The 23,949-nt window shown below is 38.0% G+C and overlaps 1 protein-coding gene across 1 annotated transcript in view; it reads left to right on the top strand.

Moving 5' to 3' along the window:
- Nucleotides 1–23,949, top strand: part of VWA8 (von Willebrand factor A domain containing 8) — a 343,953-nt gene that overhangs the window by 222,763 nt on the left and 97,241 nt on the right. The window contains exons 28-35 of the mRNA XM_021697955.2: nucleotides 1,099–1,237; nucleotides 2,501–2,700; nucleotides 9,282–9,392; nucleotides 10,299–10,363; nucleotides 10,839–10,964; nucleotides 12,056–12,165; nucleotides 12,799–12,953; nucleotides 17,744–17,939. Coding sequence (XP_021553630.1) covers nucleotides 1,099–1,237; nucleotides 2,501–2,700; nucleotides 9,282–9,392; nucleotides 10,299–10,363; nucleotides 10,839–10,964; nucleotides 12,056–12,165; nucleotides 12,799–12,953; nucleotides 17,744–17,939 — 1,102 coding nt within the window. The remainder of the gene's footprint in view (nucleotides 1–1,098; nucleotides 1,238–2,500; nucleotides 2,701–9,281; nucleotides 9,393–10,298; nucleotides 10,364–10,838; nucleotides 10,965–12,055; nucleotides 12,166–12,798; nucleotides 12,954–17,743; nucleotides 17,940–23,949) is intronic.

The raw sequence follows: 23,949 nt of genomic DNA, 5'->3' as shown, positions 1-23,949 counted from the left end.
CCCTGTTGCTGGCAGCTACATAGCCAAGCAGGATCAGCAAACTTTTTCTGTAAAGAGCCGGATAGTAACTGTTTCCAGCCATGCAGATTCTGCTGCTGCTATTCCATTTGCTGGGGTCGCACAAAAGCAGCCGTAGACAGTATGTTAGCAGGGAAGCGTGGCTGTGTTCTCATAAAATGTTATTTACAAAAGCAGGCAGTGGGTCAGGCTTGACCTGTGGACCATGCAAGTGCATTTCATTGGCAGAACCTAAATCATGTCCGGAACCCTTACTGCATGGGAGTATGAGGAATGTAGTTTTTAGACTTCCGGCTCCTGAGATAGGGACCAGATAGAAAGGGGCGGGGTCGAGGGTGGCAGGGATGCTACAAGAGTCACTATCTAACCCAGACATTTTTAATTAATTAGGGACTGTACGGCACGCGGATATTGAAAGTGTGGTTACATCTATATAGTTCTATATAGTTCGCATCTCGAAGGACCCAGCCCTAATATCAATAACATTATTAAATTAATTCCTCTCCTTCTGTTTATATTGAGTAATGTTTACTACCTGTGTTATAGTCCGCCTTTTGTAAATAATGGTAGTGGTTATCAGTGGTTATTTTTTTTTTATTTCAAATGTCACTTTTTTTATATATATTTTATTTCAAAGACCCAGGTTCAGCCCATACTTTCTATATAATGATATAATAATCATTCTTTACAATGGAACTGTATCAGGCCCTGATTCATACATTTACTGATTATTCTCCTGGTTTGGACAGCCCTGGGTCCTAATACTTGCAGTTCAAAACTTGCTCTTGGCTTAGGAAGGAATGAAGTAATGAGAAACCTATGGGATTTTACATCTGGTATATTTTGTGAGTAAACAGAAAAGAAAGTGAGAAATTAAATAAGATAGCACAAATGAAAGCATTTATAAATGCAAGTGTGTGGTATTATTGTTATAGTTACCATGTCAGTCAATAAAATTAGACGAGGTAATTCATGATGTTGCGTATTTAAATTTACACTCTATATTTTCGAAGAACTTTAGCCTTCCTACATTTTGGTAACTACCTAAATTCCTTAACCCAGATAACTACTTTATTATAGGGTCCAGCCCTTATAAACGTACAGGAGTATCCAATAGAAAGATATGAAGAAAGATCCCAAACCTTTACTGAAGAATGTGCCTCCTGGAAGTTACCATTGGATGAAATTAACTTCATCTGTGACATTGCTACATCACATGGTATGTCAATTTATTCTTTTGATTTTTCATTCCTGCACTGATTTTTTTTAAAAAGAGGGATTAAAAGAACCTCTAAACATCAAGAAGTCTATGATAGACTCAGTAACTGTGTCATTTTTGGATTGGATAGTAATTGTATGTAATTTAGAACTAATTTCCTATAACAACCTAACAAAATACTTTTGTGGAATCCACATAGGCCCTGCTAAGTTTGTATGCATATGTCTGTTTCTCATTACAGTTGTAGCACAAAGTTAAACACACCCAGGTGTATGCTAAGAATAGAAGGGGAAAAGAAAAAGAGAAACACTGGATTTGGGGGCTGGGATTCCAGTTTGATGATTACATGAACTACGAAAGCAGGGCTGGAGTAATTTGCAATCATTAAACTTATTGTAAAGAATGGCAAATAAAGGATGTGAATTTTTGGCATCTACATTTCTGGACTGTTGCCATTACATACTGATTCATGCAGTGTGCCCTTGGGTACGTTTTGGCAGAAGTTTTCAATTGATGGCAGTTACTAAGGTCCTGTTAAACAGAGGTGATGACAGAGGAAAGGGAGAAAGTCACTTGCCTAAGATGGGCATTGTTGAGGCGAAAAGACAGAAGCAAGTTTTTTGCTCATATAACTTCTATGAATATTGTTTATTCCTAAAATCAGCTTTGTTGAATAAAAGTATGTGCTTTAAAATATACAGAGCTTTTTGGTAACAGACTGGTGCTCTTGTGAAGGTATTTTACGTTCACTAGTAGAGAATAAATATGGATTTTGCGGATAAAGTTTGAACTTTGGCCCTTGTTGCATCTTTCGGGATAGGAAATAAGTATGCGTGATCCTCGGCCCACGCCTACGAGAGGCTTGGCTAATCAGGACGCTTTTCTGGTGAAACCTTGTCCTGGCCTTTGCCGTTTCAAAACAACCTTCCAAGCAGCTGCTGTCAGTCAGAATTAGCCCTTAAAAACAAAACCCAGATGCTGCCCTTCCTATCATTTAACTCTCTCTTTCAATATTGTCTGCATATGCAGACTAGCGTTTTTGTTGTTTTTTCTTTGCTTTTTTACCTCTTCTGTGTTTGTGAGAGAAAAGCTTAGAATCAGAGTTAGTTTCTATATATGTCTATCTCCTAATCAGTCCATCTACAAGTCATCCGCTGAGTTCCAACTGTGCACTCTGTCTCATGATTCAGATTTCACCGGACCTCTTGACCAGTCAGAAAATCTCATGCAGACCACAAAATTAACACCTTTCTGTCGTTACAGAAAATGAGGAAAATACCCTCTATGTAGTTGCATGCAATCCCATCACCTTATACTTTATGAACATGACTGGGAAAAGTGGCTACTTGGCGGACTTTTCTGACGTCTTCCCAAGAACGGCCAGTAGAGTTTGGCACCCATTTGTGACAGTGGCACCACTGGGAAATCCCCTCAAGGGTCAAGTGATTCTCCATGAGCAGCAGGTAAGGCATCCCAGGCTGCTTACATGGTACAGTTATGCCAACACTGAGCTATGTGAAGGAAAAGGCAAGAGTGACTTGCAACCTGTAAGTAAAAATACTGATTTCATAAAGATGGAGGAGGGATCAGAGTTGTGTTTTGTCAGTACCACAAAGGTAGGCTAATATCTTCCTCTCTGCAGAGACTTCAACATGACCTGTGGTTCTGGAAGCCTGTAAGTTAGGGTTTCTCAACCTCAGCACTGATGACATTTGAGGCCAGATAATTCTTTGTTGTGAAGCTTCCATTCTCTTTGGGGAGATAAACGACAAAGGAAGCCAACAAATAAACGCACCCATCTCGGGTAGTGATTAAGTGCTGTGTCGAAGCAAGGTAATGTCCTAGGGAGTGATAGGGGTGGGGTAGAAGGACGTGGAAGAGTGAACAGTATTAAAGAGTGCTCCTCTTGGATGATGACATTTTATCTGAAACCTGAATGACCTTCTTCATGTAGAGATAGCCATATAAATATAGTGAATGGACTTGTCTTGGTCTGTTCGGGCTACTGTCAGACAAAGAGCATAGACTAGGTAGCTTACAAACCACAGAAGTGTATTCCTCACCGTCTCGAGGCTGGGAAGAACAAGATCAAGGACCAGCAGATCTGGATCTGGTGTCTGGTGAGAATCCACTTCCTAAACCACTGTGTCTTTTTTTTTTTTTTTTTTTAAAGATTTTATTTATTTATTTGAGAGAGAGAGAATGAGAGACAGAGAGCAGGAGAGGGAGGAGGGTCAGAGGGAGAAGCAGACTCCCTGCCGAGCAGGGAGCCCGATGCGGGACTCGATCCCGGGACTCCAGGATCATGACCTGAGCCGAAGGCAGTCGCTTAACCAACTGAGCCACCCAGGCGCCCCTAAACCGCTGTGTCTTCACTGTAACCTCACTTGGCAGAAAGAGCAGGGCATCTCCTCGGTGTCTCATGGATGAGGGCACTAACCTCATTCATGAAGACTCCACTCTCCTGACCTCCTCACCTCCCATAGGCCCCACCTCCTACTACATCAGGGCTTAGGATTTCAACATATGAATTTTGGGAGGACATAAACCTTCAGTTCACTGCAAGACTACACTGAGATCCTTTGGTATGTAATGATGCTCAAGGTCGTACAGATGCTTAGAGTCAAGCTTAAAATAATTCCAAACAGAAGGTAGAGATCAAAAAGCAGGCTGTGTTGCAATTAGTGAGAATTCTAAAGGTCTAAGTTACTCTGTACTATACCAATAGAAGGAAGTGTAATGTTTTTGCATACTTATTATCCACCTAGTATCCACAATACTGAGCATATTATTCATTCTGCAAATACATATCATGTGCCTATTCCTGGAGATGCTGCAGCAAACAAAACACAAAAATCTTTGTCCTGAAAAGCTTACATTCTGGTGCAGGGAGGTAGACAATAAGCAAAAGAAATCATTAAATTATATCTCAAGTTAGAAGATGAGAAGCAAGGGAGAGTAAAAGAGAAGGCTGGCGGAAGATTGCCATTTAAAATAGGGTGGATGGGCACGGATTGCCTAAATGAGGAAGGGATACTTAAGCAAAGACTTTAGGGAAGTGAGGGGGAGAAAAGGTATCTAAAATAAGAGAGTTCTAGGCAAAGGGAATTGTAAGTTCAAAGGCCCAGAGGCTGGAGCATGCTTTTGTTCCATCTTTAAAGAAGTGTGGTGGGGAAGATTGAGTGAGGGGGAAAGTATAGGGAGGTGGAGGTCACAGAGGTTGCTCAGCTGGTTGGGGAAGGGGCATGGTGCAAGGGATGGAGAAGCAGATTGTGCAGAGCCTCATTGACCGTTGTAATGTCCTGGACCCTGCCTATGGGTGGAAGAGGAAGGTGTTAGAGTGTTTTAAGCAGAAGAGTAGCATGACCTGACTTATATTTTTAAGAATTTCTCTGGCTCCTCCGCAGTGAATAGTCTGTAGGTGCTGAGGCAGAAAGAAGGAGGCTAGTTAAGAAATGTTTGCAGTGATCCAGCAAGAGATCATTGCAGTTTAGAGAATGAAGATTGTCAATAATGATGGATTCTGGATGTATATTGAAGGTAGAACCAACAGGATTTCCTGACAGATCAAATGCATGGGGTGAAAGAGGGTATAGTTAATAAGGGCAACTTCAAGGTTTAGGGCCTGAGCAACTGAAGGGGTAGAGTCGCCATCAGCTGAGATGAGGAACTGATTTGTGAGGGATTAGACATTTGATTAAATCTGAGATGCCTGTTAGACATCCAAGTAGATGAGCCTAGAGTTCAGTGGAGAGATCAGAACAGGAAATATAAATTTGGGGGTACTTGGCAGAAAAATGTTATTGAAAACCATGAGACTGAAAGAGGTCACCAAGGGAGTGAGTGTGGGTAGAGAAGTCCAAGCTCTGGGGCAATGAAATATTAAGAAATCAGGGAGATACAGGGAAAATCAGCCAAGGGGACTAAAGATGAGTGGCCAGCGAAGTAGGTGGACAGACCAGGGAGTGTGGTATCCCAGAAAGCAAGTGAAGAGCCTCTCAAGGAGAAGGATCAATTATTAAATGCTGGCAATGTGCCAAATAAAAGATAACATACATTGTTTCATGTTATTTTTCCAGTAGCACGTTGAGGCTGCCCTTAACCTTATTTAAATGGGAGAAATGGAGGCTCAGAGAGTTTAGATAACCTGCCCAGTAGATACATGGTAAAACTGAGATTCAAACCAAATTGGATTGGCCCCACCAGAATTAAACTTCATCCACCATCTCACTCACAGCAGCTACTTGGAGAAAAGAATAATCTGAATAATTAAAAAGTATTCACAATAGGAAGATATTAAAGAAATGCAGTGTTGTTATTTATAAGTATTTAAAGTCACCAGGAGAGCAAAGAGTTACCAAGAAACAATATTTTTAGAGCATGTCTAATCAAGAGGAAATATTGCATAAATAACATGTCAGTGTTTCACTGAGTCAGTAAGTCAACTTTAACTTTAGGCCTTGCATAAATTATCATAAATTCTGAGTTAAATTTTTTTCCGATTTTCACTTTTTTTTTAATTTTCACATGGAATAAGGGTTTTACTTTATAGGTTTCTAATAAAATATCAATGCCATTGAATTGAATTCCACAAGGAGAAGAGTCTGTCATAAAAAGCACTTGATATCTTGGTGATTTTTAATTCAGTAAGCCAATCGCATTTCAATAAAAATCTAAATTTGGAGTATTTATTCAAACAGTCCTGCCCAATTTTCAGCTGTCAAATTAACTGTCAAATCTACATATACCAATTCTTTGAAAGTACTAGATTTTTAGGTTCCTAGCAAGTATTATATTTTCTCAAAAGATCGAACTATTTGGCAACATCGCCGATTAATACTCTGTTGAGTGCAAAGAGGTACCTAACTTCCATAGCAGCCCTTGGCCTCCTGGCATTCTTGCATTCTACCACCTGACTTGGCCCTTTGACCACAGTCTGAACCGTTTTCTAGAAAACTATCTCAGCACCCCTGAGCAAGCATGCACAGCTTATAGGAGTACTTCCACTGGACTCTGAATTGCCTCTTCTTTTCCCAGAGAGAGTATCTTAGCTGCCTATTTTATATTATGGCCCTGTTAGGAGGCTAAGACCTCTTTGATTCCAAATGAACAGCATGCGTCTGTAAAATTTAACAAATGGTAAATAATTTTAATCAACTAGCAAATGAGTGCACTGTCCTCAATTCCTTTTTCCCCATTCTGCCCTCCCTGAAAGCAGAGCTAAAATATCGTAGAGAAGTACTCCCATTAATTCCTCTGGGCCTTGTCTTTATAAAGCTTTGCTATGGATGCATTTCCCTGGCTAAAAAAGTTGCTCAACTTCCTTGCTAAAATAAAATCTTAAGTGAGGAAAGGGAAACTTTGCCATGCCTAAAAATAAAGACCCTCCTCCCTTCCCCCTCCCCTGCCATGAGATTACTTATTTCATCTGTACAAAGTTTAGAATTTCAGACTTTAGGACATTGAGGTCATCCAGAGGTTACTTTTCTCCCAGTCAGATACAAACATAATAAAATTGCTCACTTGCTTCTTCTCCCTGCCCCCTTAAAGGAGCCCCAAAGCCACAGTTACATGTACTCAGATGTGATGCAAAATTCTATTTTTAAACTCAGACAGAATATATTATTAGTCATTTACAGAAGGAAACCATTAGCATCTAAAAGGATGGAGAAACAGAACTCCTTCATGTTGCCAATTGCTTCTAAAACAGTCTAAATACAACCATGGCTGAAAATATATATGTTTTCTGTCACTTACTTAGAAAGATACAGTTTTTCAGTCCACTTATGCCAAATAATGAACATATAAGTATCAGACCCTAAAAAGGAAGAAAAATGCAAAACCGTACTAACTTATTTTTTCTGCTTAATCGTATCTGTTTAATCATCTGCTTATTCTTCTGCTTAATCATGTTTTGGAATCAAACATTATTTTTAGGACTTTCTTTTGCTTAGAAGAGTTAATATTATCCCAAATTGCTAAAGTGCTAAGAATTCGTGTTAATGTTCAGACTTATCATACGAGAAAGATTTTCTCCTTTAAAAAATACTTGCTAGAAAAGATTTACTCTAGATGGAGACTGTAAATTTTTAACTTAATACATTTTCTTAAGTAAAACTTTTAAGATATTGCCATCATTTTCAAACTTTCAGAGGCTAGAAATAATACTTCTCATAGGAAATGATGATTTTATAAAGAATATCCTTAACACACATTCTGAATGGAGAATTGCATATTATACCAATGATGCACTCGAAGAGTGGTGTTTGCAGAGAAGTTTAGGCTCTGTCGACATGCTTAGTAGGATTTTTTAATACAGCCAAGATTTGGAGAGAAGGAATCTATGCGGTACAAATATGACTTTGATGCTTGAGCACTTCAATACAATTAGCTAGTCAAATAAACGTGAAACCACACGATGAGGTTCCAGATTTGCAGATGAGTCATCAGTCTTTTTTTGCATTTCTTTTTATTTCCAACTGGACTACATAAGACAGGGCAAGGGTCATGGTTAATTCATCATTGTGTTCTCCTTTGTGCTTTAAACATAAGCTGCTCAGTAAATATTAAAGACAAGCAAACAGACATTTCTTATTTGTTTCCTATATTTTGCAAACTATGTATTACTTCTTTGGGTGCCTTATGACTTCATTTTCCCCAAAGAAAGTTTTTGAAATGAAAAGTTCATAGGGGTTAGGATAACTGGAGGAGCCTCAAATTTAAAACAAAAACAAGAAGACAATTGCATGACAATGAGGCCTGACAACTTAACGGTGCCCTTTTTGCACACCTTTTTGTCTAATCTTCAAACATAGAAAGCCAAGTTCATTGCATCTCTTTAAAGTATTTCATCTTATAGGGCACCTTTTGGTTAAGCCTGCCTTCGGCTCAGGTCATGATCCCAGGGTCCTGGGATCCAGCCCCATGTTGGGCTCCCTACTCAGAGGGGAGTCTGGTTCCCCTTCTGCCCCCCTTCATGTTCTCTCTGTCTCAAATAAATAAAATAAAATCTTTAAAAAATGATAATAAATAATAAAATAAAATATTTCACCTTTTCTGGCTTTCTCAATTTTAAGTTCTTATTCATTTGTTTCTGTTCATTGATTTTAATGCTTAAGGTTTATTTAAAAATTTTTTTCTCTGGGGCGCCTGGGTGGCTCAGATGGTTAAGCGTCTGCCTTCGGCTCAGGTCATGATCTCAGGGTCCTGGGATCGAGTCCCGCATCGGGCTCCCTGCTCCTTGGGAACCTGTTTCTCCCTCTGCCTTTCTCCCTCTGCCTTTCTCTCTCGCTCTGTCTCTCATGAATAAAAAAAAAAAAAAAAAAAAAAAAATCTTTAAAAATTTTTTTCTTAAAAAAATGCTAATTACTGAGAGATTATTACTTCATTTGCAAAACTGTGATTAATACTGCTGGAGAAACCTCTCGTTTGAACATTATTGCAGCACCAACTGTGAGATCTTCAAGGTTAGTGAATTTTAAAATGAAGAAACATTCATTCTAGAACTAGGTTCTTAGGATCCTTGATCTTTTCTTGCTAACCCATCTTTTTATCATGTACATATCTTCTGAAGTAAACCTGGATTTGTGAAAAACATAGGTGAGATTTAATATGGACAACATAAGACAGTTTTCAACAAAATACTCTTTATAAGTGTAGTTTTAATAAAAGTAACTGGACTTTAAAAATTATTGATCCTCTTAATTTCCTCAAGTACATAATAAAACAGAATCATGGTTGAAGTAGCCTGTATTTAGAAGGAGATGGTTTTAAGATAAAGTCTTCAAAGAGAATACATTCTGCATTACATAATTGGAAATATCTTCCTATAACCATCTAGTACTTTATATTCTATATTAAGGATAACCATTTAGTGTCTTTATGGTGTCCCTTAAGTCTTTCAATATTGTCATCTTCCCTTTGGTTTACCACTGTATCCTTTATTCCCAGGTTGCCAAGAGGCTGCTGCTTAAAAAAAAAAGAAAGAAAGAAAGAAAAAAGGAAAAAAAAACAAATCTTGAGCTTTTTACTCTTCTATTTCCAGAGTAATGTCATCCTATTGTTAGATACCACTGGCCAAGCCCTTCGACGTCTCATCCTCCCTTCAGAAGAGGGTCCATCTAAGAAACCTTCCTGGTGGAACAAGGAGGAAACAGTAAGGAACACCCAACGTGTCCAGCAAATTGCCAAGGATTTCTGATTTCTGGAGCTTTCTACCTTAAAGATGCATGCATGCCCATCCCTCTCCATGCCTTTGGTTTACTACTACACTGCACAAGAGAATTCTCTTATTGTGCACTTGTAGATGTTCATGTCATACAAATAGACATAGGTACACTTATAATTAAGTAACCAGTAACTTTTTGTTTGTAGACATCATACTCACATGAAGACTTGTCAGGACTGAACTATAATAATAATAGAACATCATGAGCTTTTTGAGCATGATATTCATGACAAGTTCCTGACCATGTAGTCACTGAACTGTTTTCAAGTTATGTGTTTACGTTTTGGATTTATGTAATAAACTGATGAGCTTGACACCTGATTGCACCTACTAGATAAATAAACATTTGAATACATTAACTAAATTAAACTAGTAAATAAGTTCTAGGCCAATCCAAGAGAATTTATTCTGCCATTCAGAAAAAGCAAGACTTACTTTTTGCCCTGCAGAAGAGCATACTTAAGTCTTAAAAGACCATGAAAAAAAAAAAAAAAAACCAGATAATTTAAATGCCATAAATGTATCCAAATCTACAAAAAACAGTGTTTCCTGTATGTTTATGTCATGATATAAATTCCACAGTTAATCACCAGATAGCAGGTTTATTTCTAACCAGTATTTGGCATTATTTTTAAAATTATTATCCTAAAGATGAAATAAATTTTGAAATATATTTTGATCCACATTACCATAAGAGTCTCAAGTGAAGAGGTCGCTTCTCAGAGAATTACATGTTTTATATGTCAAAGAACTTTATTTAAGGGAAAGGAGCCAAAGAGACATGACTGCATCTCACACATTTAATGTGAATATTTTGTTTTGTTTTGTCTTTAGGAAACTTATAAAATGTGTAAAGAATTTTCGCACAAAAACTGGCTAGTATTCTACAAAGAAAATGGGTGAGCTCTTTGTTATAGAAGATTTAAACTGGGATCCTTATTTTGTCCACTCTTTCCTCGTTTAATTATATTTTTCTTATTTTAAAACCAGTGTAACCAAATTGCAAATGTTTTATTGTAAAAGTAACTCTTCCCACATTGTAGAACATTTATAAACAGACCTAAGAACAGATAGAACTTGGGGTGCCTGGGTGGCTCAGTTGGTTAAACTTCCAACTCTTGATTTTGGCTCAGGTCATGAACTCTGGGTCATGAGATGAGCCCCGTGTTTTGCTCTGTGCTGGGTGCTTAAGATACTCCCTCTCCCTCTGCCTCCCCATCCCCGTTGTCTCAATTGCCATTTTTCTTCGTTATTATTTAGTCTTGAACACCTTCTTCTTAGCATTGCATGATAGATAATGAAATGACTGTGCCGTCGTTACTCAACCATTATCCTCACCATTTCCTTTCAGATAGTTTTCTTCTCCTCTTTCAGGAACAGCCTGACTGTGCTGGATGTTCTAGAAGGGCGAACTCACACCATCTCACTTCCCATCAACCTCAAGACAGTTTTTCTTGTAGCAGAGGACAAGTGGCTTCTGGTGGAGGACAAAACAAACCAGTGGGTAGATCTACATAGCATCTCACGGAGTATACCATAGCTCATCCTTACTGTTCTGACTTCCAACGTCCGTCTTTTAACAGTTTCTGAATTTGGCGTCTCTGTAGGTGAAAGAAGAAAGGGAGGGGGAAAACTAAAATAAATTAAATATTGCTTCGCAGAGTAATTATGAAAGTGTTTCAGAGAATGACATTGAAATTAACAGTAAAAACATAATGACTTTTACGTATGATCCATATTTCTTTGGATTTTTTTTTCCTATTAGTACATTGAGAATTCACAGTATTCTTGCCAAACTAGAGACACTTCAAAATAGATTTTTGATTTATCCTCTCTTCAGAGGGTCTCTGTCCTAGAGCTGTTGCCTTTTTGGAGCTTCACAGAATTCACCCCTTAGGAGTTTCTTCTTCGTTTTATCTTGGTTGCTCTTACTTAGTCATGTTCATGTTTGTGTAGCTCCCCCCATTGGATTGTATACTTCTTGATGAAAGGGACATTATATGCACTTGGCATAAATAGGGTGCACACTAAATTTTGAGTCCCCTCCCTCACGCATTACCTCCACTGGCTAAATACAGACTCTTTCTGCCCCTAGGGTGACAAGCAGAAGTATCCTTCTGCAAAAGATTTCTGGCTATTTATACATCCCTATTTTAGAAATCTTAAAAATAGGTAGATCAAGGGGATTACAGTGGTGAGGGCTTCTGTCCCTCAGCTAGTCACAAATAAGAGGCCAGATTCCCACTTAACTTGCTGGCTGATCAAACAGTCATATCAGTAGCAGGTTCCATGATAATGGGGGTGTGTCGCATTAGGGTTGCTTTTTTTTTCCGCCAGCCCGTCCTCATATAGGAAGTGTTGGATTTTAGTTCCTATTTATTACTGCATTGTTATTTTGCAATACTCCCTCTAGACAGTGTTGAGAAGTTATTTGTTAATTCATGATGTAACTCTGAAATTGCAAATTATACTCAGAATATAAAAACAAGGCTTTGGAGTGTGGGGGGTGTGGAATTCTGATTTTTCATAATCTGGACTCACAATTATTAAAGAAGAAAAGCTTTTCACATAGATGTTTTGTTTGTTTACAGGAGATATCTTTTAAGTAAGCCTGCACACATTGCATCTGAGGATAGTGGGGTTTGCCAGTTGTACATGTTGAAGGAGGAGCCCCCTAGCACAGGATTTGGAGTTACACAAGGTAAATTCCCTGTTCTTTGTGCTTATGGCTGTATGGTACGTGCTTACAGTCCTCTAGAATCATTTAAGAACAATAACATCAACATATGTTAAATTTATACCAAAAGAGAGAACTTAGTAACTACATTAGAATTAGTAAATAAGAATGTACAATCTTTTCAGTTCTGTCTTTGAATTTTTTGAACTGAGAAATCAGAATTTTTCTATACATTTAGGTTCCAAGTCCATTAGTCTTTTAGGGTAGCATCTTTTTTTTACACAGCCCCTCAGGATTTCTACTTAATTCATCACCATTTTGGGGGGAGTGAATAGTACTTAGAAAAAAAACTAAAACATACCATCACCAGCACTGGGTTGGATCAGTTTCATGTCTTTCCTGCAGGGTGCTATTAATGATAATAGGTATTGCTAATCAAATTTTGAATTCAGTAAATACTTGCATTCACTTAGAGAAGATGCCTTGATTGTAAACACTGACTTTTCTCAAACAAAAGGCCATGAATATAATTTAAAGTATTTTCTCTTTTTTAACTTGTGCTTTTCTGTTTGAGTTGGCAAGAATGAAATCTTGCAAAAATTAATTCCTGGAGCATTTTAGGGGCATATGGTATCTAATGTTTCTCTGACACCTCAGAAGCAGATCTCAGCATACCTCATACAATTTCAAGTGATCAACTATCATCTGAAAATCTAAGTTCAGCTGTCGGACAAAAGATTGCCTCTCCTAACCGAATTCTCTCAGATGAGAATAGTTATGCTACAGTTGTTATTGGCTTCCCAGATCTCGTGGTAAGCACCAGTTTTTCTCAATTATTGAATAAATATTTCTTCTTCCAGTTTAGCCTATAATCTGTAAGGCTATTTGAGGGTTAGTTAAAAATGTAATGATATTCTGGTAAACATTTCAGATCAAGTCTATATTCCAGATCAGTCATTAGAAAATGCATTCTAGGGGCGCCTGGGTGGCTCAGTCATTAAGCGTCTGCCTTCGGCTCAGGTCATGAGCCCGGGGCCCTGGGATCGAGCCCTGCATCAGGCTCCCTGCTCCGCGGGAAGCCTGCTTCTCCCTCTCCCACTCCCCCTGCTTGTGTTACCTCTCTCACTGTGTCTCTCTCTGTCAAATAAATAAATAAAATATTTTTAAAAAAAAGAAAATGCATTCTACCTATAGAGTTTCATTGCTTTTTTAAAACTAACATTTAAAGAGTAATGCAAAAAAATAAAAATAAAAAATAAAATAAAGGGTAATGTAATTATGTAATTTAATAAGGGGAAACCAGTATTTTCCCGTATGAGTCCCTGTGACACAGTGAAATGTTTAACCTACTGACTGTAATTTTACATCATGTTGTCTTAATGTGTGCTTATGTAATCTGTCAAGAGAAACGTTTGAGACTAACAAAATAACACATCTTCTAGAATTTTTTAAAGTTCTAGAAGGGGGGGTCTCATTCCTGTAGATTAAATGTTTCAACACTCATGAACATCAATTCACTTTCCATTGAGTTTTGCTCTGATTTATCATATCTTTGCAGCATCCAGATTATGGTGATAGTTTCAACTTAATTTGCTCTTAAGTGGTCCCTTCTGCTGTTGTGTACTGTTATCTGTAAAGAGGAGGCTATTTGTAATTGAATTCGGGTGAAATGAGGCACCATCTTCTCCTAATGGAAAGGGGGGAAAATTAAATATAAAGGTTATTTAAGTCTAAGATGCCATCTAATAACCTTAGATGTAGCTCCATGTGTTTTGATTTAACATTTAATTTTCATAATTTCCTTTGTAGCTTTTATTTTTTAATAGAATCATTTAAAGATAAAAATACGGGCTCTGCTTGATGGTACGCCAATCTCACATAATCTCAGATTTTTAATGTAATTAATGAATGGTGACTATTTCAGGGTATAAGACATCTGAAATCCAAAACCCAGTGTATAATATGTGGCTTAGGATTTTGCCATATGTCTTCCTAATTATCAAGTAAAAAGCATTTGCTATGGTATTATATAACTGAAAATGAAACATGTTGTTGGAATACAGTATCTACAGCAGCCTTGACTAAATGAGAGTTGTGTTTAATATGCTTTCTCAATGATTGCTGCCATCAGTAGGGAAAATACTAGAGCAATATTTCTGAAGGTGGAATCATTTAAAATACTGATCTTCTGATTGAAGAAATTAGTATAGAAATATAATGTTACTGTAAAAAAGGGTTAGAAAGTAAAAGTATTTGGCACTGAGTATAAGACACTTTGTATTAACCCTATAGAAATCCTTTATAGCTGGTAGGACTAGTGACCTTGTTAAATTAAAAGTTCTATCCCCCTGGGGCGCCTGGGTGGCTCAGTCGTTAAGCGTCTGCCTTCGGCTCAGGTCATGATCCCAGGGTCCTACAATCAAGCCCCACATTGGGCTCCCTGCTCGGCGGGGAACCTGCTTCTCCCTCTCCCACTCCCCCTGCTTGTGTTCCCTCTCTCGCTGTCTCTCTCTCTGTCAAATAAATAAATCAAATCTTAAAAAAAAAAAGTTCTATCCCCCCTACTTAGTATGGTAACCAACACATAGGAGGTGTTAGTGAATATTTGTTAAATGAAAGACTAGGGTCAGTTAGGCAGCCTTTCAACATTCTATGATAAAATTGTATTTTTTAGACCCTAATACAAAAATCAGGCATTGCACTATTCTAAACCCTTTCGTACATGACAATTTTTAAAACAATTTTATAAGGTTTTATAGATGAAGAAACAGAAACAGAGAAAGATGTATCCCCTAGGCCACAAAAATTATGAGTAAAGGAGCTGGGATTTGAGGTCAAGGATGACTTACCCTCAAACCTGTATCCTTTCCCGTGTACCACAGTGCCTTTCTGCTTTTGTGTGAATTTCTTTTGACTCTTCATAAAGCTATCAATAAAGGGATATGTCACCTATCAACTTTTTATAGCATTATCCGAGGCACCTAAATTATTATTAACTTATTATCACTTCCTTAACCTAATGCCAAATAGCCATAAAAACCTATAGCAAATATCATCCTCAGTAGTGAAACATTAAAAGCATTCCTTTTAATATCAAGAATAAGACAAGATACTCACCATCATCACTTCTATTAAACACTCTACTGAGCATCTCAGATATGATCCATAACAAAATTTTTGATAAATTGAATTTCATCAAAATTTAAAACTTCAGCTCTATAAAAGACACTGTTAAGAGAATGAAAAGATATGGCTGGGAAAAAATATTGGCAAATCGTATTTCCAACAAAGGACTTGTATCTAGAACATACAAAGATTTCTTAAAACTCAAGAGCAAGGAAACAAATCATCCAATATAGAAAATGGGCAAACAGTGGCTCAGTGTGAGGTGTCAGAGGTCAGAGGCTGAGCAGGTGAAGACATCCCAGATGGGGAAGGGTGTAATCACCAGTGATAGTAACGAACTCCAGGCACAATGCCTGGAGGTGCCCCTGAGGAGGTAGAGGTAGCCTGGTGTAGGATTTAGGAGCCCAAGTAAGGTGAGGAGGGCATCCATTCATGAGCGTAGCCCAGCGTGGACTATTAGGACCAAGCAGAGTAAGGAAGGCATTTGCTTGCAAGGGAAAGTTAGTAGTGGGATGGGATATGAATCACATTTAGTGGAACTGAGCAAGAAAGTAAATATATTAAAGATAATGAAGTCTAGTTTCTCACTGTTGGAGAAGGGAGTTACAGATAGAGAAAGGAACACTAGAATGAATCCTATAGTCATTGCATTGGAATTGAATCTATTTGTGTGAACTCACAGTTTTCAATATATTTAGATAGATACAGAAATAATGAGGTAAATGTGAAAAAAAAGGCAAAAGACTTGAACAGATGATTTAAGAGGATACAGAGATTAAGTACATGAAAAGATGTTCAACATCATTAGTCATTTGGGAAATGCAAATTAAAATCACGATAAGACACTACTACATGGCTAACATAAAAAAATACTGACAATATCAAATACTGACAAGGGTGCAGAGCAAATCCAACTCTCATACAATTTTATGAAAGAGCAAAGACAAACAATAATCAAGATGTTCCTGAAGAAGAACCAAATAGAGGCAGAGATAACTTGCCCTACTAAATTTCAAGGCTTATTATAAAGCTTCAGTAACTAAGACAATGGTATGCACATAGGAGTAGAAAAATAAATAAGAGAGTGGAATGAAGTGCCCAGCAACAGATGCATGCATATTCAGAACTGTATTTTATAATAGCAATGTTGATAGTGCTGTTTGGTATTTGACGGTATTTGGACAATTAGCTATCCATGTGAAAAAGGATGAATATGAATCTCTGCCTCATGCCATTCACAAAAATAAATCCCAAATGAGTTAAGGACTTAAATGTGAAAGACAAAACTTTAAAACGTTTAGAGAATATATAGGAGAATATTTATGATCTTGGGGTAGGGAAGGATAAATGCATATATGGTAAAAATTTTAAGTAAAGCAAGAGGGAAAAAATATACAAAATTCCAGAAGAGTTCTAAACATCTAGGGCAGACAGAAGGAAATATGAATGGAAAGGCACACTCAGGTACTTCAGAATGCTGGTAATGCCACAGAGTAGATGTAGTAGAGATTTTTTTTTTTTTTTTTTTTTAAAGATTTTATTTATTTATTTGAGACAGAGAGAATGAGAGACAGAGAGCATGAGAGGGAGGAAGGTCAGAGGGAGAAGCAGACTCCCTGCCGAGCAGGGAGCCCGATGCGGGACTCGATCCCGGGACTCCAGGATCATGACCTGAGCCGAAGGCAGTCGCTTAACCAACTGAGCCACCCAGGCGCCCGAGATTTATTTTATTTTTAAACTGACTATATTGTTATATTCCCTCTCTTTAGTTACAATTCATTTCAACGTAAAAAATATGTTGTATATTTCACATTTGCCTGAAAAATATGATTGTTGGTGAAGCAGCTATTTCCTATACCAAATTCAAAAAGGTTAAGAAGTAATTTGATTTTCTTATACTTGTGAAATACAAGTTTACCACTGGTATCCGCTTAAAGGGCTGCATTGTACCGGGTGTGGTGAATGTAGTTTATAGTACAGTTGGCTCTTGAACAACATGGGGGTTAGGGACACTGACCCCCTTCACACAGTCAAAACTCCATGAATAACTTTTGACTCCCCAAAACTTAACTACTAATAGCCTACAGTTGACTGGCAGCCTTACTGATAACATAAACAGTCTATTACCACACATTTTGCATGTTATAAACATTATATATGTACAATAAAGTAAGCTGGAGAAAAGAAAATGTCATTAAAATCATAAGGAAGAGAAAACACATTTACTGAACTGTAAAAAATCCGCATATAAGTGGACCTGCACGGTTCAAACCCATGTTGTTCAAGGGTCAACTATATTTCAGTACTTTTTTTTTTTTTTTTTTTTAAGTAGGCTCCATGCCGAGCATGGAGCCCAGCGTGGGGCTTGATCTCACGACCCTGAGATCAAGACCTGAGCTGAGATCAAGTGTCAGATGCTTTACTGACTGAGCCAGGCACCCCTATATTCAGTACTTTAATCTTTTCTTTCTTTCAGTCACCCAGTGAAGTCTATTCTTGGAGAAGGCCATCATCCTTGAATAAACCAAGTGTTACTGACAGAACATTCTATGGAGGAAAGAAGAAAAGTGAAACTCCAAAACAGAGCAATTGTGTGACTCTTTTAGATACTAATCAGATAGTCAGGATTCTGCCCCCGGGAGAAGTCCCTCTAAAAGATGTCTACCCAAAAGGTAAGAAATTTACCAATTCCTAATTTGCTGAGGTAGTAAAAGTAGTTTGCTTTGGGTAAGGATATTTAATTTATCATTATCATTCTATATGTATAAATGTGAATAATTCTACCAGGGTCTAGTAGCTAAAAAGACCTCTGTGTGTGCTCAGAAAGTTTTCACTCAGTTTCTCGCAGTGTGTGGTGGAAGGCACTGCTGTTAAAACTCTTCTTCCTTTGCCTTACAATCTACACAGTAACTTTACTTAGAAGATGTTTTCAAATAGACTTTTAAAAATTATTAGACCATCAGGCACAGAAAATGGGGCCAGCTATGATGAAAGGCCAGAGACTCATGCAGACTGATCCCCTCAGCAGTGCTCTCGGGGTCATCTTATATTTATTACTGCAAAACATAGGCCAGGGCCTGTGCCGATCACTTTTCCTTGTATACATTTATTTAATATTCAAATCCCCATTCTGTCATCAGTGTACTCTTGAACTTGTATGCAGGGAGGCTGACAAAGGGAGGTAAGATGGCATGCCAAGGGCCACCCCACCAGTGGCCAGCAGAGCCCAGATGTGCACCAGGTCTTCCAATCCCAAGCCTAGGGCTATTCTTGCTGAACCACATGGGCTTTCACCATAATGGATAATTATGAAAATGTTTGCTCGTTGAGCCACTGTTTGTTATTTGCATCATAGTGGTAGTAAATGTTGTCTTGTGTTTACATTCGTTATTATCACTGTGGACTTAATAAATATAATGCTAAATGTATTATAATCTGTTACTGGGTTGACAAGTCCTGGTTATATGATGATATTTAGAATTAGTTCCTTCCAAAGAAATCACCATTTCCTCAAAATGTTTCTTAAAGTAGAAGAAGCAGGTGAATAAAGTGACAGTCTCAGTACAGTGCTATGACAGGAATATTCACAAGGTGTCTACAAAAGGAGAAGCTTACAGTCCAGACTGGTGATTATGAGCTGACCCTTGAAAAGATGAATGGGAGTGAATCAAATGAAGGAATTGTTTCAGGAAGGGGGAACCCTGTGTGGAAGGTACAGGGGCATGACACCATCCCAGGAAATACAAGAAATTCTGTACTAGAATTCAGTGCACCCGGGAGTCTACTTTGATACTTCTTCTCCCTCATCCTCTCTATCTAATCCCATCATAAATTACCATGTCCTTTTGATACAACCTCACCAATATATTTTGATTCTACCCACTTGACTAGAGTTCTATTACCAACATCCAAATCACCGCCATATTGCACTAGAATATTGCAACAGCCTCCTGACGTTTCCTCTTCCACTCTTTCCCCATCCTACCCGTTCTCCATGCATCAGACAGAGTGATATTTTTAAAGTATGCCTTTGTTCTTATTAAGGTTCAGTTTATATATAGTTCAGTTTGTATATAGTTCAGTGAGTTTGACAAACACATACAGTTGTGTAACCATCACCATAACTGACAGAGAACAGTTCCATCTCCCCATGCTACTTTGTGGTCAGCCTTTCCACCTACTCCCTGTCCCCTGACCGAACTGATTTCTGGCCTTACGGATCTGCCTTTTCCAGAATGTTCATATAAATGGCATCATACAGTATATGTTCTTTCAAGTGGTTTCTTTCACCTAATATCATGTCTTTGAGAATCATTAATATTGTCGTCTGTGCCAGTAGTTCATTTTATTGCCAAGTAGTAGTCTCTTGTGTGATTGTGTACACTTCGTCTGTTCATTCACAAGTTGGTGGATAGTTGAATCATTTCCACTTTTTGACAATAATGAATAAGGCTATTGTGAACTCTTGTGCACAAATCTTTAAGTGAACATAAGTCTCTGCTTCACTGGGGTAAATACGTTGGAATGGCATTTTTACGTTGTATGATAGAACTGCCAAACTGTTTTACAAAGTGACAATACCTTTTGCCTTCCTATCAGCAATGAAGGAAAGTTCTAGTTCTGCTGCCTCCTTGCCAGTACTTGGTATAACCAGTCTTTCACCATTCTAGTAGTTGTGCAGCAGTATCTCATTATGATTTTAATTTGCATTTTCCCAGTGCCTAATGATGTTGAGCATCTTGTCATGTGTACCTTCCTTAGTGAAATGTCTCAGATTTTTTGCCCTTGGGTTATTTGGGTGACTTTTTTTTTTTTTTTTAGATTTTATTTATTTATTTGAGAGAGAGAGAATGAAAGTCAGAGAGCATGAGAGGGAGGAGGGTCAGAGGGAGAAGCAGACTCCCCGCCGAGCAGGGAGCCCGATGCGGGACTCGATCCTGGGACTCCAGGATCATGACCTGAGCCGAAGGCAGTGGCTTAACCAACTGAGCCACCCAGGCACCCCATTTGGGTGACTTTTTTAAAGAGTTTTGTGTGTTCCTTATATATTCTGGGTACAAGTCCACTATCAAATATTCTTTTCAAACGTTTTCTCCCATTTTGATGAAGGGAAAATTTCCCTTCTAGAAATTTTGTAGTTTTAGATTTTACATTTAAGGTTCCATTTTGAGATAATTGTTTTTATATGGTGCAAGGTGTGGATTGAGACTCATTGTTTTGTATGCGGATATTCACTTGTTCCAGCACCATTTGCTGGAAGATCTGTCCTTTCTCCGTTGAATTTCAGCAGTTGGACTTCTGCTCAAAATCAACTGACCACACATGTTGGGGTCTATTTTTGTATTTTCTTTTGTGTTCCATTGATCTCTGTGTCTATCCCTTCACTAATAGCACACTCGATTACTTTCTAGCTTTGACACTGCTTTATAGTGAGTGTCAAAATCAGGTAGTATAGATCTTCTAACTTTTGGTAGAGATCAGTGGATAGAAAACTACTAAAAGGAAATCAAGGAAAAGGAACACTTCTGGCTAAATTGACCCTGGAGGATTCTTGCTGAAGGCAGGCCAGGGTGATTAGACCTTACCTCGGGGATGGTGGAGGATGAGGAACCTGATCACATGTGGAGGGTGGGGGATTCTAGTTAAACTGACTTAGCAGGACTCTTGATAAAAGTGAACAGTACAGAGATGAATACAGAAGTCTAAAAGTTGGGGCCTGTTTGGGAAGAGGATCCAGAAGAGCCTGACTAGAGTTTGGTCAAAGGAGGTGATCTTTTGTCATCATCCACATTGATAGCTCCTTCATTTACTTTCACTGCTGAACACTGTAGTTTATTCATCGGGTCTCTGTTGATGTACACTTAGGTTCTTTCCAATTTTTGCTATTACAGATAATGGGCAATGAATATCCTTGTACCCCTCTCCTTGTGTACATGCTAAGAAATCATAGGGGATATATCTAAGAGTAGAATTACCAAATTGTTTCGCAATGTTGTTCCAGCCTCATAAAAGAGGTCCTGACGCTACCCATCCTTATCTACTCTTGTAGGGATCAGACCTTCTATTGTGGTTTCAGTTTATCTTTCCCTAATTTTTAAGAACTTTGAGAATCTTTTCATATGCTGTGATTCACTCTTCTGAGAATTGCCTGTTTATATCTTTGACCATTTTTCTCTTTGTTGCTAGGAGTTTTATTTCCCCTCATTTGTTTAAGTAGTATTCCTTAAATATTTCAAATATACATAAAATGCTTAGGATGGTGTCTGGCACATAGGAAGAATTTTATAAATGTGGGCTATTAAAAAAAAAAAAATTCCTAGGAGAATGACAAAGGGAGATCCCAGGAGGATAGCTGTGCACAGGCCTAGGGATCAACCAGTTCAGATGAGAATACACAAGAAAGTAGTAAATATATGGCTAACAAGCATTAATTATAAGGAACAAAAATAATAAAAGTTTGTGAAATTTTAAGAAGCATATATCGAAACTATGAGACAATTATAATCTACAAGTTAGGAGAGGAGTGACTAATGTTAAAGTTTTCTAAGTGCCTTACATTGTTCAGGAGGAAGGATGCGATATTGATTAAGTTTGTATGTCAGTAAGTTAGGAATAGAGTATATAACTTCCAAAGTAGTAGAGGAAAGATTATGGCTTAAGAACTCTTTGCTCTGGTTAAGAAGCAATCTTTGAGCTGACACTGGTATAAAAAATAGTTTGGCTTTTTTTTTAAGTAAATAGAATCCAACCATCTGATTAGTCTGGAACTAATGCATATCAGCCTTTTATTAAAGAAATCAATAGAAACTATAAAGGCTATTCTGATGGCTTTCATAAAGATGGCATAACTTTTGTTTAATGCAGCCAGGGAGAGATTTACTGCTTTCTTCCAGTCTTTTTTTTTTTTTTTTCCCTAGTTGTTAGTTGCTTTTTCTTTTCTTTTCTTTTTTTCTTTAATCACAGACATCAGCTCTTCAAACACAAAGTAACAACTCTGGATTAAAAGTGATACTCTGTGTTTTAAAAGATTTGGCATTGGCGCTATTGCAGGACACTCATCACTCTTAATCTGTGAACGCAGAAGTGCATTAAACTTGGTAGTTAACAGATGTACATCAAATTACATTGCTAAAAGGAGTGAATTTTTTAATATAATTTCATCTTCCCTCCAAATGTGTTCTCAGTTGTTTTGTCTGACAACTCTTATACCTCCTCCTAACCTTGGTGCTGTGCGCAGAAGCTGTCCCCACTGTTCCCGGGAACTATGCAGTAAACACGCAGCCGTTGACTTCCCTTTCATCGTTAGTGAACTCATCTTCATGCGTAGCTTACACCTATCCTTGAAATCCACCTGATTATAAATGTAATGGAAATTTACTGAGCCTCTGTCCTCTCTACAGCATTGAAACGTTTAAAATGGATAGACAAGGATTTGGCCAAGTTTGGAGGGAAATCTGGCTGCGGTGTTCACTTCCTTAATTCAGTCATGTATTCCGAGCTGATTTGTTTTCAAATCAGTAAACGTCAATGCTGATTATTTTTCAAGTGCTCACCATCACCACCACCACCACCACTCCCTTAATACTGCTTTGAAAAGTGCTTTATAGCCACATAGTGCCTTTTCTGATATGTGAAAATATTTTTTAGCACCAGGAGTAAAATTCTTGCTTTCCTCTTCTTGAAATAGACACAGCCATTACTGCATTTTCTCACCCTCTTTATGCCATGGAATTAATTTGCACAGTGAAAGAAAAGATATTTTAAAATAAGTTGGCTTACTGTGCTCTGCTTTCATGGGCCGTCTGAAAGTACTGGTGGCCATAGCTCAGCTTAATACTACTACTTATGAAAAAAAAAAAAGCGCCCATGAGTGACAAGCCAAAATGTAAGTCGGTTAACGAGACAGCTCTAGTCGTCCCAACCGCTTCAATAACTGGTCATTTTTGGCAAAGAACCTGGGTCTATAAATAATTCAACCTACTTCGGATAGGTCTTAGCAGCAGGAACTGTCAAAAGTGATATATGGTGCAAAACTTTATCCAAGGCTGACCTTCTATCCCAGGCAGCATTTGCAGTGCAGGCTGTGTGTGACTGATGATAAGCATGCTTGTTTTATATAAATGGCCATCTAGGGACAGCCAATTCAGCTGGTGGTCAGGTTACCATAGTTACTCTCTTTTCTTACCCTCTGCTATCCCTGGACATTACCTTCCTTTCCTCCTAACCCTCTGACCTCTGGCACTCCTCCTTGCCTTGCTCTGCAGCTCATACCTAGCCCCCAGGCCTGTGGGTCCCCAAAGGCCCACGATGGGTTTTGTTTTGTTGTGTGGGGGTTTTTTATGTTTTTTTGTTTTTGTTTTTGTTTTTTTTAAGGAACTTTCCTTTCTGCTGTGGGCTCCTCAGATGAAACAGGAATCACATCTCCTTCTCTATCCTCAGTGCTTTGTATAGTGTCTGGTGCAAAGTAAACCTAACCCTGTTTGTTGAATAAATAAGATATATTTTGAGTTTTGAATTTTTTGGAGGGTCTACTCAAAAACTTCCGGCTGCAAACATGAAATAAAAATGCCAAGTTTCTTATTTTTTGTAAACTACATTGGATAAATTCAGTGTGAACATCCTGAATATCTCATTCTAACCTGAAGTTGTAATAAGGACAGACAACAGACAAAAATCTTTAAA

The sequence above is a fragment of the Neomonachus schauinslandi genome, chromosome 3 (assembly GCF_002201575.2).
Source record: "Neomonachus schauinslandi chromosome 3, ASM220157v2, whole genome shotgun sequence".
NCBI lineage: Eukaryota > Metazoa > Chordata > Mammalia > Carnivora > Phocidae > Neomonachus > Neomonachus schauinslandi.
The sequence above is the reverse complement of the archived record's forward strand: the minus strand, read 5'-3'. Positions and strand labels throughout refer to the sequence as shown.